This window comes from Passer domesticus, chromosome 6 (assembly GCF_036417665.1).
Source record: "Passer domesticus isolate bPasDom1 chromosome 6, bPasDom1.hap1, whole genome shotgun sequence".
NCBI classification, from domain to species: domain Eukaryota; kingdom Metazoa; phylum Chordata; class Aves; order Passeriformes; family Passeridae; genus Passer; species Passer domesticus.
Genome location: NC_087479.1, coordinates 47,766,408 through 47,779,905, shown reverse-complemented (window position 1 = coordinate 47,779,905; position 13,498 = coordinate 47,766,408). Strand labels below are relative to the sequence as shown.

Here is a 13,498-nt window from a genome sequence, read left to right as displayed (position 1 = left end):
TGAGTGGGATATGAGGAATCCTCACAGTGGCTTGGGGGAAATTTTCAAGCAAAACCAGTGCTGAACACTGAATACAGCTCTAGCATGGACAGATAGATGATAGTAGAAAAGTTTAGAAGACATCTCTAAGCTCAACCTACTCTATCATATAATTAAGTCCCACTTAAAATATATCTGAAATTTTGCTGTAAGGAGCCAGAACCTGCATGGTACCATTTGGTGATCTTCTTTCCAGTTTCAATCTCTATAAGCATGGCCTTCCCTTGGAGCAAACCATGAGGATGCATTTCTAACACATTGCAGTTATGTCTATCACAAGAAACACCAAACCTGCTCAACTGTTCTCTCTTGAAAGCACATTTCTTTACAATAGTTCTTCAGAATTCTTTTGGAACAACATCAGGACCTGTGAATTAAATTTATCTCCCTTTGTAAAGAAGCAGAGCAGACTTTGCACACTGTTAGGATCCAACCCTGGCATCAGGACATGAGGGCACACACAAATTTTCCCAAGACAAAATCCCTAAGAGCTATTTATTTAAAAAAAAAATGTTTCAAAATACTTTTTAAAGCTTGTCCCCGAGATGATCACAGGCTCACAATGCAGAAATCAAGCAAGTTTTACAAATTTCTATACTCTCTCTGTAAAATTGCCCCAGCAGGGCACTGGGAAGTAATTCTCCAACTTCCAAACTTGACTGGGTCCTGATGGCTCCTGTTAAAACTGACGGCAATCTACTCAGCAGGTCTGCCCAGCCTCTCTCCTCACCACCTTCAAAACAATAAGGATTTATTCCTTTTATTTATTGCCCAGTACCGCCAGGGGAGTAGTGGGTTATATTCCTTCTAAGCCTCATCAATCAAATTGCCAAATTCAGCCATCTCTGCACAGGTGAAGCAACAACCACCACAAATCCCACTGGAGGTGCCCTCAGAAGCTGCAGGACTGCCAGGGCAGGTCAGAGACAAATCTTGCTTAATGACTGTGGTGCATAAAAAGAAAAGACTCTAGATTTAAGTTGCAGCCTGGTGGTTAAAAAAGGAGAAACAAACAAAAAAAAAAGTCATTCTTCCATCTGCAAAGCAAGTGCATTTGATCTAGAAAGCAATGAGATTCTGTAAACATAACACCTCCAGATGTATTTATTTCCTTCCAGAGCAAACTCACAACCATTTGGCCACTGTCAGCTTAAATGATTTCACCTGGTTTCTGTTTTCTCTTTGAATACCAACGATGACCAGCTGACTCATTTTTACTTTCAGAAGTACAGGATATGGATTACTTGGCTTTAGACTGAAACCATGACCCCAATTCACTGGGAATTTTACCTCTGATTTCCAGGCTGCCAGAATTTAACTTTCAAGTCTTTCATCCAGCTCCTCTCCTGCTTTTACTGTTAGGAAAACATGTTTCAGACCCATTTAGTCAAGACTACGTTTGAGAGTCTCCTGGTTTACACCAGAAGAATTTGTACTGTGTCATTTTGAAATGCCCTCACGTGCATGCTCACTGAGCAGCAGTGAGGTATCTGTTATCTTGCACAGCATCAGGGTGTGGTTTTAATTGCACCTTCATGGAATTAAAGTTTAATTGAGAATCAGGTACAAATTAATCTCTTTGTGCCTGATTCTCCTGTCTGAAGTCCAAAAGTCATCCTAGCTGAAACTGAGAGCTGGGCACCTTGAGCTCACTGCCCTACACCCTTGTTTTAGCAATAACTCCTGAAAGAAGCTTCAGAGCAGCTGCTAAGGGGAAACTTGAAAGGCTACAGCATAACCTGATGATTTTTCAACCTGGTCACAGCACAGGAAAAAACCTGACTTTCTCCTGACCTCCACCATGTACCAAGGGGCATTACAATCACATGTAATCAGAGTATTTAGTAACATTTCCAACCATGATCTCAGGTAACACATCCTTCCAGCCTCTGTCCACAGCTCAAGAACTGCCTCATTACGAAATATAGCTGTGTCAGTGGGTGTAATGCAAACCATCAGAAAGCCTTTAGGCCAATGCTACCTGTGCCCTTCCACCTCTTCTGCCCTGCTAGGGGACATGGCACTTGTTTTCTCTTCGGATCTGCAGGATGCTGAAGGCTAGTGGGATTTCTGCTGAGTGCTGTTGTGGATGGCACATACAAATCCCTTAATGCTGCCCCATATTTAACACAGGCTGAGCTCCCAGCAATGAGGCACAGCACTAAATGTTCTGCATTGTATAGATGTGCTCGTGGTGTGCTGCTGGATCCAGCTACAACTAACTCCTCACTTCATAGGAATACATACCTGATTGTGGGCATGGCAGCCCTATTATGGTTAAACTGCTGTAAGATGAACGTGATGGACTCTCCCAAGGGAGCTCTTTGAACCACTCCCTCTGCAGGTTCACCACTGGCTGGGTGATGTTTGGTCCACATTCAATGCTTGCAGCAAAATTAATGCTATGATTCTAGCAGAGAGATTATAAAGTGATTGCTTTCCAAGATTAAGAAAAAATAAAATTTTAGTGCTGTGTCTTCAGAAAGTTAGTACCATAAAAGCAAATTTAAAGCCATAGGCAAGAAGATAAATTAATCAAAGAATACAAACAAGAAGCCGGGGGGTGAGGAGGGAGGCGAGATTATCTCATCGTGCTGCGTCACTGCAGGATATCTCAACAGCCCATCGCATGGAATGGATGGAGCAAGCCCTGAAGGAGAGGCAGATAAGAAGAGGGAATCCAGCCTGGAGTGCAAGAGAAGGAACAGCCAGATCCCACAGCACTGTACTGCTTTGCCAACACTCACAGAGAGGGAACCCACTGCAGGAAAATGTAAAATAAACAGAACTCTTGGGGCTCCTTGAGACATGCCAGGCCTCCATGAAGCTAGACAAGTGTCTCAAGGTCTACATCCTCTACAACTGGATCTGCTTCTCTTGGGCTGCCAGGGTTAGAGCTGCCATTGAGCTAAGTCATTATCTGTCACATTGGAGAAGTGGCAATGACAGAATGAGGGCTAATGGTTTTAAATCAAAATATTTAGGATAGATATTAGAAATAAATTCTTTGCTCTGAGGGTGGTGAGACACTGGTACATTTTTCCCAGAGAAGTTCAGGATGTCCCATCCCTAGAAACGTTCAAGGCCAGGTTGGATGGGGCTCTGAGCAACCTGTTCTAGTGGAAGGTATTCCTGCCCGTGGCAGGGGGTGGAACAAGGTAACCTTTAATGTCCCTTGCAGTACAACCCATTCTATGAGTTTATGATAGCCACGTTACACCTCAACCCTAATTTCTCACAAAATAAAGCGAGTGTATTCTTCTGTTCACAAGTCTTGCCAAAGAGTGGTACAAACTTGGAACAACTTGAGAAACCTTTAGGATGCTTATTACAGCTACAGTGTATTTCCTTACTCTAGAAGCACGGTGCACACAGTATGGAATTAAAGTCTGCAGTTTTTGATCGCCTGCTCTCCGAAAGCTGCTCAGGGCTGTCTGCAGGCTGGTGGCCGGGAGAGCAGCGTCCCCAGCAAACCATGCCCTGAGGGATCTCTGTGGGGAAGCAGAGAGCCTCATAGCAGCTACAGCGCAGCCCGGAGCCCCTGAGGCGGCGAACAGCACCTCAGTTCCCCGGGTCACACGGGGACACCCGCGGGCTGGGCGGCACAAGGCGCCGGCACGGGCGGGCTGCTGCGGGCAGAGCGGGCGGCAGCGCGGGCAGAGGCCGCGGGCCAGGCCGCGCTGCACAGGGCCGGGCGGGGAACGGAACGCCGACATTAGAGGGCACCATTGCCCCGCGGATCTTCCCATCCCCGGCTCCGACAGGGCCCCGGGCTGGCCACCAGGGGCAGGGACCTGCGGGACGGCGAGCGACCAGGTGCGGGCTCGGCCCGAGCGCCAAGGCGGCTCGCCCCGGCCGGTGTTCCGCCAGCGCCGCAAGGACTGGGCCCATCGAAACTTGGGCTTTACTCTCCCTTCACACTGTTTTTAGGTCTTCGTCGTCAGCATTCTTTAGACAGCCTCCACTTCTCGAGTGTGTGTTGCTTTCACAGTCAGATTTCATGACGTTTGTAGGGCTTTGGGGAGTTTTTCCGTACTCTCTACGTTTTGTTCCCTCTAGGCATGTGCTGCGATCCATGTGAAGATGCCTCTGATGCACTCACCGCTGCTCCTGGGCTTGCTTTGGGACCAGGCACCTCCCTTCTGCAACAGTCCAGGCCATGAACGATCTCCTTCAGGACTAGACTACCAGCAGTAAAAAACCTGTTTACTTAAGAAACATGAAACCAAAAATAAAACCTGCGTAATGGCCCCTTCACCACTACCTCCCCCTACATAAAATAGAAATAACCTATGAAAAGCTACTCCAAAAATAATATTACCGTGGATCAAGATGAAAGGCGAGGGGAATGTCAAAACAAGCAGAACGCAAACCTCTAGTTTAATGCAAAGAGTGGCAATGAACAGGACCTGTGAGCGTAGAGCATGACTTCGACAGCAATTACACCAACAGAAAAGCAGGGAATATAAATAAATGGAGCATTTAACTACTGCTAAAATAGAACTACACAGAGATCAAGCAAAAAAGAGCCACCCTCCACAGATACGTACTGCGAGCTCAAAATGCTGTTTGGTACCTGCGAGCTCAAAATGCTGCTTGGTACCTGCCATTCCCAGCCTGTTTTCCCAGATAACAACACAGCATCCTGCAAACGAGCCAGCCTCCCAGTCAGGATGAAGAGCCAGATGGCGAGTGGAGTTCATCTAGTAAAACAACATGATGGCAAGAGGAGTGTGAAGAGAGAATGCAATGGCCCCTGGTGCACTGGCAGGTCCATCAATAGATTAGGCTAAATTCACTGCTACCTTTGTCCTACCCTAATGATGCACAGCAGCTGGACAGCAAGGCTGGCTCTTCTTTTAACAACCAAGAACAGAAGGAATAATTTAAAAAATAATTAAAGGAAATTAAATTAAATGAAGCATATTTTTTTTGTCTGAGATATTAGCTTGTGCCTTTTTTTTTTTTTTTTTTTTGAGAATACAACAAAAAGCAATTCAAACTGAATTAAAGCTGTCAGAATTTTTCCGGAGTTCTGCTCAGTTTTCCTTTACCCATTTTAACCCCTGAACTAGTGTGGTTTTGCCCAGCTATCAAATCTAATAATTTGACATTTTATGACCTTGTCAAGAAACGGAAAATTCTGAGTCTATACCAGTTTGAATAATTTGAATTGTCACTTTGGTGGTAGAAAAGCCTCGCTGAAGAGTTTGAGCAGTCTGTCCTAACTTGAACCCTAATTGTAATCAGTTTATTTAAGCAGGATTCCAAAGTACCAAGCAAAATTGCCACTGGTATAAATGCAAATTGCTTGTGATCACATGCTTAGTAAAAGAGAAGTGCAGAGAAGATAAAGTACCAATGTCTATTGGTCTGTGCCTCTGCTAAAGCAATTATGGGATATAACACATTCTGAAATGAAGCAATCACATGTAGATCACACAACATTTGAAGAATCTTGAGTTAAACATTGCTGAGCATAGATGATAACCGTGCACTAAAGGAAATGAGAGGAGAGCAAAGCACAAACCTCCCAGCCTCAGGGGCCCAACAACAGGTCTGCTTGTCTGGCAGCATGCTGAGGACAATCCCTGCAGAAGAAGTTAATTCCAAGACTTGCCAAAAGACTGAGGAGTGCTCCTCCATGGCACCACGTGATGGGGACTGTTTGCCTCTATACATAAGCATCTCACTAAACCCTCTCTTCTGAATAAGTTAACCTGGAGCTGCACAACAGCCAGCCCCATCAGCATGACAGCACTGAGAATCTCTCTTTTGTTACCTCCATAACTTCTTATCAAATCTCCTTGGTTACTCCTCGCTCAGTTTACAGTGCAAGGACCTCTCTTCCCCTATCTGCCAAGCCATCAGACTCAGCCCTGGCTCTGACAGTCAACCTGGACCCTTTCCAAACAGAAATAGTCAACTGCAATAAACCTCCTGCAATTGCAATCCCTTTACAATGATGCACAGGCCATAAAGGAGTTTGCTTTCCCCTCACCCTTTTGAAACAGAATAGCCAGCAGGAATACACACTAGTTAAAGTCATTATTTTTCCTGACATAAGCAGATATGACTTAGATATTTTGAGCAAAAACATTTCATTCTCATGGGGCATTGTTCTAACCATAGCAGTAATTACTCTGTTCAGTGTTCTGGAGCAGGAATTTCTAAAGAAGCTAATAGGCTGGGTGGTAGGAGCTCTTGGGTAAGATTTTGTGGCTCATGTTAGGCAAACTGCTGGTTTAGAGGATCATAACCTACCCCTCTGGCCTGAGAGTTCACAGATCCACTAAATTGAAAACATCTCTGTGTGCATACAGTACTTCCTTCTCAAATGGGCTGGATGCTCTATCTCCACACAAAAAAGAAAGACAGTGCTAGAACTTGTGAGCAGAAAGTGGCCAGGACTGTCACCACCACCACCTTAAAACCTAAATGTATAGTGGGACAAAAAAATCTAGTCAAAAGCATTAGAGAGCATTAACAGTGAGGAAGCTGAACTAAAAAAACAGGGGTGGTAATCTCAAACCGGAGCTGCTTTACCTCCCAGGTGAGCTGGAAGGTGAAGTGGCCTCACACGAGGCAACTCCTGAACGTTGAAACCGTCGTTCCTTGCCTCCCTCAAGCGCTGCGTAAATATTGGCTAACCTCTGGGAAGGGTTTGGAAGGACAACGACGTGGATTTTGCAGAGGGCGGGCCCACGTCTTGCAAATAGCGGGGGATCTTGCTCATGCAGCTTTCATGGCAGGAACGTCTAAAATCGAGGAGGCAGAACACAGGAAAGGCAGTCGCTGGCCTTGCTGGCACAGGGGGAGGATGGCAGCAGGTTTGTGAGAGCTCCTCACAAAGAGCTCCTGTCTGCAGGGACCTGGCCATTGCCTTTTGGCTCGAGTCTTGAATAGAGGGCACTTTTCCAGCAGGTTTCTTGGGGACCTCAAATTATTTTCTCTGCACAGCACATTTATTCCTAAAACCACCCCAACCTATATCCTAAGAGATGAATTTGATGGCTGCTGAAAGAAGTCCCCAGGTGAACACCTTGCCATGTTCTCCAAGCATCCCAGCTTGCAAGACCCACACCTCCTCTCCTGGTTGAACCCGTGCCTAAATTATATGCACCTCCTGCATTTTAGGATGATGTGCTCTTAGTGATGTGGAACTTTTCATTACCTGCTCCCTAAATTATAACCTTGGGGCCAAGAGACCTCCATATGGCCATCTTCAAGGGCCATTTTGGGACAGAAAGGACAGTGAGGTAATATTCACCTAAAACAGCCACTTGGGTAGGTTGTCCAACTCATCTGGGAAACTCAGAATGACTGTTAAGAACATAACATCTGAATAGGCATCTTTAAAATAAAAAAGTCTTCACATTTCTTAAAACACCAGTGGTATCACCATTAGTGAAATGAAAGTGGTCTGTCTGTACCACTGGCCAGCAAAATCTTTGCCAGCTGTGACTCCATGCCTGCCCAGGAAACAAGTGGGGATCTTCACCCTGAAAGCACTTGCTGCATCTTCTCTCCATCACCAAGCTACAGACACTCCCCATCAAGCACCCCATCTGTCCCCACAAACATCAGGAAATTACTTCAGGAGATCAAACCTGTCATGGCATCTCACTCCTCAGCAGCCTGAGCATGGATAGATCCTTCCTGTGCAGTGAGCCAGGCTCCAACATTTTCTCTGCCAGCAGCAGCCACCCCGGGTCCATGGATCCAAACCCACGGGCACTGCTGGTACCTCCTGGTGCGGGCAGACTTTGGAAGCACCACTGAAGGTGCAGCACCTGGGAGGTGACAGGGGCTGTCCCAGCTGCCACAAGCTCCTCACTGTCACGGCAAGTGCGGGAGTGAGGATCCCCAGCACTGCTGGAGGGCTGCTCTGTCACAGAGGTGGGACAAATATGGAAACACCACAAACTTACTTTGGTGCAGCTGGCAAGGCCTTTGCATGGATGCAAAGACAAATGCCTCTCTTCTTGAAGCAGACCTACCTGTGGGCACCATTGCCCTAAGGGGCCTAAAGCTGCAACCCCTCCAGCCCTGCAGCAAGCAGCATGTGGGGCAGTCTCTGCAGAGCCAGCACATCCTAGGAATTAATATTATTTTATTCCCTCTAGGAAATAAAACCATCCAAGTCATCTTTGCTCAAGGGTTTGAACTTCCCAAAGGCAAGAGCCACAGGGATGTGAGTCGGGAGGTCCCAAAACACGCAACATGAAAGAGATTCTTCTTTCCCCTTGTCATCTGCAGATGAAAAAATCATTGTCGTGATGACCTTCTGAGAAATGCATCAACACTGTGATGATGTTCTGGGACCAATTTTAGCACCGTGTCAATTATGCTCCCCCTTCTTTTCCTTTCATACTCCTCCATCCCAAAACAACAAAAGGCAATGATTGCAGTGACCTGCAGAAAATGTAAAGCACAAGCCAGCTGATCCCTGGCAACACAATAGCAAGATTAGTTCATCTGCAGCGAACAAACACGTATTATGTGGGTTTTAAAGTCAGGAGAGGAAAATGCTGTGGTTTTCATGTACTTCTATTCACTAAGGCTGCAAGTTATTACTTCCATGCAGCTGAGAAGCCCTATTTTTAAAAATAGCCTTCAGCTTGTTTTGAAATCTGCAAGCATCTCGCTTTGTTTTGCAGCAGTGTAATAAAAATCTCCGAGCCAGAAACGATCCCGTTTTCCTCCACACGCATCACCTCCCCCGCGCCAAGCCCCCGCGCTCCACGGATGCTGAAAAAACTGGCGACACTCCTCGAGGAGGAAAAAAAAAAAATCCCAAACAAAATAATAGTAAAAAATAATAGTAAAAAAATAATAGTAAAAACACTCCCACACGCACCCTTCACACGGAAAAGGCAACACGGAGCGGAGGGGGAAAAAAAACACCCCCGAAAGTCGCCGGCTTGGAAGCGGCGGCGGAGCCGCGACCGGCGGCAGACAAAGGGAGCGGGGGCCGGCAGCGGGCGGGGAGCGCGGCAGCCGCCCTCCGGGGCCGGGCTAGCGCCGGGGCCGCCCCCCCGGGCCGGGCCGGGCCGGTGCGGGCCAATGCGGCCGGCGGCGGCGCGGCGCTGCCCGGCGCAGCCAATGGAGGGCGCGGGCAGGAGCGCTGCCGCCGGGGGCCGGGGGGCGGCGGGGGGGGCCCCGCCAATCGCGGCGGGCCGGCGGCAGGGAAACACTATTATGCTAATGGTGTTTTGCTCGCACTCGCGGGGAGCGGGGTTTAAAAGGCAGCGGCCGGGGGCAGGGGTTCAAAGGCGGGAGGCAGGGCCGGTCTGAGCGCGCGTACGGGACGGGAGGAGAGGAGCGGCGGGGGGGCACCCACGCCTTCCCGGCCCGGCGGCGATGTCCAACGTGCACCTCTCCGGCACCGCCGCCCTGGAGCGCCTCTCGGCCCGGCGAGCCCTGGTCGGGCACGGCCGCAGCCCCGTCTGCAGGAGCCTCTTCGGGCCGGTGGACCACGAGGAGCTGGGCCGGGAACTGCGGGAGCGCCTGCGGGAGATGGGGGAGGACGACCAGCGGCGCTGGGACTACAACTTCCAAACCGACACGCCGCTGCCGGGGCCCGGCCGCCTGCGCTGGGAGGAGGTGGAGGCCGGCGCTGTGCCCGCTTTCTACCGGGAGACTCTGCAGGTGGGACGGTGCCGCGTCCCCCTCGTCCGGGCGCCCCCTTCCCCGCCGCCGCCGCCCGCCGCCGGCAAGGGGCCCGGGGGCCGCCTGAGCCGGGAGAACCGCGCAGCGCCCCGCCGCCGCGGCATGCGGCTCCGCCGGAGGGGCCCGACCGCCCGCATCACAGGTGCGTGGGGAGCCGGGGAGCGCGGGGGACGGGGGGCGTCCCGCCGCAGTGGCTGACGGACCCCCCTTTCCTCTCCGTCCCCCATCCAGATTTCTTCGTGAGGAGAAAAAGGCCGGCAGAGCCCAAGGCGGCGGCGGAGCGCCCCGCGGGCTGCCCGCCGCCCCCCGCCGCCGTGCCGGCTGAGCAGACTCCCCGCAAGCGGCTCCGGTGAGCCAGGTAAGACGCGCCCCGGGAGCGGGCGAAGCTGTCCGGGCGCTTTCTGCCGCGCTCTCTTATTTACTTTCTCCACCACGACCAATTTTTTTTTCCCCTGCTTATTTTTTTTACCCCCTTCTCCTTGTTGTTCTTCTCCAGACTTTTGCACTACTGCACCCACGGGAGAGGCGCGCCGCCACGGGAGGCGCGACGCCCCGGAGGCGCGGGGGGCCGGGGCGGGCGGCGCGGCGAGCCGGGACCCCCCCGCGCCCGCCCGGCCCCGGAGCGGCAGCCGGAGCGGAGCCGCAGCGCCGGCCGCGCACGGAGCAGTGTTATCGTACAACAGTGCAATGTATGACGTTCTGTATAGAAATGTATTATGCCTAATGTGAGTACACTGGCCAGAAGTGTAAAGCTTTAAAAGTCATTTATAAGAAATGTTTAATCTCTGCTGAGCTCTCAGTGCAAAAAAAAGGAAAAATTAAAAAAACAAGTGTATATTTGTACAAAACTTTTTTTAAGAGTTATACTAACTTATATTTTCTATTTATGTCAGAAACGTGGATAACTTTGACATCCAATAGTCTTTTTTTTTCTTTTGGTTAAGCCAAAGGGCACTATATTTGCTTTTGTTATTCACAAAATGTAAATTTATTTTTATAGTGGATTTTTTTTTTTTGCATTCACAAGATGTAGCTATGAATCAAAATATTTTTTAGACTTTACTTGAAGACAAATCTGTTTCAATGGATCCTGAGCCGGTCTGTACCACTGCCATTGCAAATAATGCCACAACTTCAATAATAAAATTAAATAAAAGGAAACGGCCGCAAGCCTGCCTGGTGTGTGTTGGAGGGGAAGTCCGGGGGGAGAGGGGGGTGGCGGAGCCAGCCCCGGCGGCTTGGGCGGGGGAGCCCAGCCCAGCCCAGTCCGAGTCTCTCGGTGAGGGGGTCCCCCCTCGCCGCGGGGCCCGGGTACCCCCGGAGCGCGACCCCGCCGCGGGGCGGGCGGGCGGTCCGGAGCGGAACGCAGGGCTTCTCCCTTAAAAACAAGCTCAGACTCCTGAGTACTGCCGGAGTTAACCAAGCGTGAGGGGAGCACACGCCCTTCATCACACCCTGCCTTCGCTTTCGGCGCGTTGTAATGGTTACTTTTAACAGTTCACCCTTTCTTCCCGAGGCCGTGTCTGCCCGCCCGAGGAGCGCGGCTGGCCCGGGGCCGCCCCCCCTCGCCCCATCGTGGCTGGGGCCGCTGCCTGCCTCTGCTGGGGACAGCCTCGGGGGGTGGCTGGTGCCAGCGGGCCGTGGCCCCCAGCGGGCTCAGCTGCGGGGGACGCCCCTGCCGTGGCTGTGCAAACCTTCCCCCCTCCCCCGCTTTCGGCCGCGGGCCCTCGCTCCCCAGCCCGGAGCCCTGGCTACTGCAGGGAAGCACTTCCTGGTACCTCCTGCCCAGCAATGATTTACAGGACAAACAACAGTTCTGGGAAAGGCAGCAGTTTCAGCTCGCCCTAAAAGACGTAAAAAGCAAAACACCACTCACACAAAATAAACCCTCCCACGAGACGAAACAGCCAGCGTTGTGACAGTGCTTTGGTGACAGTGCTGTCAGAGCCGTGCACGGGCAGCACTGCGGCATCACCGTGTCCCCGTGGCCGGAGGGCAGGTTAGAGCCGCGGCATCCTCAGGCAGCCCCCTGGCTCTGAATCCCAGCCCCGCCTGCCCGGGAAAGGGGGACACACCAGCTCTGGGGCTGGCTGCAGGTGGTGCAGGATTGGGATGCTGGACAGTGCAGATGGGGAGGAGGACCAGGACGTGGGGACAGACTGGGCTGATTTATGCCTTTCCGATTCCACACCCCAACTTGGCACCTCTGAAATGCTGCACCCCCGCGCTGGACCCAGCAGCTGGGGCGGACCGAGAGAGCGTCACTCCCTGGCTTTCTGATCTCTGTATGATACACTTCCACGGAGGGGGAGGGAGCTGGGAGAATGAGGTTCAGGGTGAATAAGGCTCAAGGTTTGCCCACATCGTCTTCCCCCGTCACAGAGCTCCTCTCTCCCCCCCGCCCCCCTTTCCCCCAAGCTCTCCCCCCGCTGTCACGGCCGCCAAACGCTCCTGGCTGTAAAAGTAACATTGATTACCTCCAGCTCCATGATCGCTTAATCAGAACGGGATTATTTTACACGCCCGCATCAGTGGCCGCTGACTCAATACGATTTTCCCCCCCTTTGAAAAGAAAAATAGCTTTTCCCTTTCCTTATGAAAGCCAACAATACCCGGAGTGAGGCAGCTGGATCCTCCAGGATTTATGGGCTTTTCTCTCGCTTTCATGAAAGCAGGTGCCTTTGGGACCTCCATTGTCCCAGCCCGCAACTAATAATAGGACTTTCTGCAATGAAAGATCCCTGCTCCGAGCTTCCAAATACCTCGGCCGGAGGAGCCACGAGGTGTGCCCAGCCTGGCTTGGGAGGAAAGCCCGCACCGCGGGGACAGCTCAGGCACGGGGCTCTGAAGCAAACAATTGCAGCCCCCGAGCGGAGCCGCGGGGCTGGCAGCCCGCAGCAGGGAGTGCCCGTCCCGCAGCAGGGAGGGAGTGCCCGTCCCGCAGCCCCGCGCTGCGGTGCGGTGCGGGAAGGTGTGCGGCCGCCCCCGCGCCCTGCCCCACCCAGCCCGGCCGGCCCTCCTCGCCCCGGCACAAAGCACACTGCCCCTATTCTTTCGGCCTTTGTAGCCATATGGCAAATCCATGTAGACACAGCCAACATCCATTTATTCAGGCACATAATGTCCCGCAACAGGGAACAATTGGAACTTTGTTTGCTTCTATTATTGATGCGAATGGGCGACAGAGAGAGAGAGAGAAAAAAAAAATCATTTAACTATAAGAGATATCCAGCTAATTATGAACCATATGTGCCTATAGTTTCAAAGCAATCCAATGAAGTTCATTTTAAATCTAGACTACTTTATTAGTACGGAAGACAGATGTCTCAACAGTACATGCATCAGGGGAAACCATGTAAAGAAGTTCTTGAAATATTTAACTAGGACTCATTCATTGTCAGAGGGGCTTTAAAGTGCCCTTTATCATGAGAATGCATAGGCAGAAGCGGAGGGAGGCTGCTGGTTGTTACCGCCAACCCACTTAGCGCTAAATCCCAAATTCCACTTTGGATTTGACGACAGGAATATTTTTGGAAAGGATTCAAAATATCAGGGGTCTTGAAGGACCGAGCTTGCTGCTCATTACAGCTACAAAAAGTCAGGTCATTATTTGAGCTGCCTTAATCCCAGACTGAAACCAGCTACGCAATTAGAGGAATAATCTACTCCAAAATCACCACCGCTCCCTCTCCCTAGGAGCAGGGCCGAGCATTTGGAGCAAGGCTACTGCAGTTCCTCCCCTGCCCCAAGAGAGACCAAGACGGGAGTATTAATAATACTGGACCTC

General features: G+C 51.0%; 2 protein-coding genes across 2 annotated transcripts in view; one reads left to right on the top strand and one right to left on the bottom strand.

Moving 5' to 3' along the window:
* Positions 1-13,498, bottom strand: part of SLC22A18 (solute carrier family 22 member 18) — an 81,004-nt gene that overhangs the window by 65,468 nt on the left and 2,038 nt on the right. The window lies entirely within an intron of this gene.
* On the top strand, positions 9,088-10,876 carry CDKN1C (cyclin dependent kinase inhibitor 1C). The gene is made up of 3 exons (XM_064425256.1): positions 9,088-9,853; positions 9,943-10,069; positions 10,208-10,876. The coding sequence occupies exons 1-2, from the start codon at positions 9,403-9,405 to the stop codon at positions 10,062-10,064; spliced, it is 573 nt and encodes a 190-aa protein (XP_064281326.1). The 5' UTR covers positions 9,088-9,402; the 3' UTR covers positions 10,065-10,069; positions 10,208-10,876.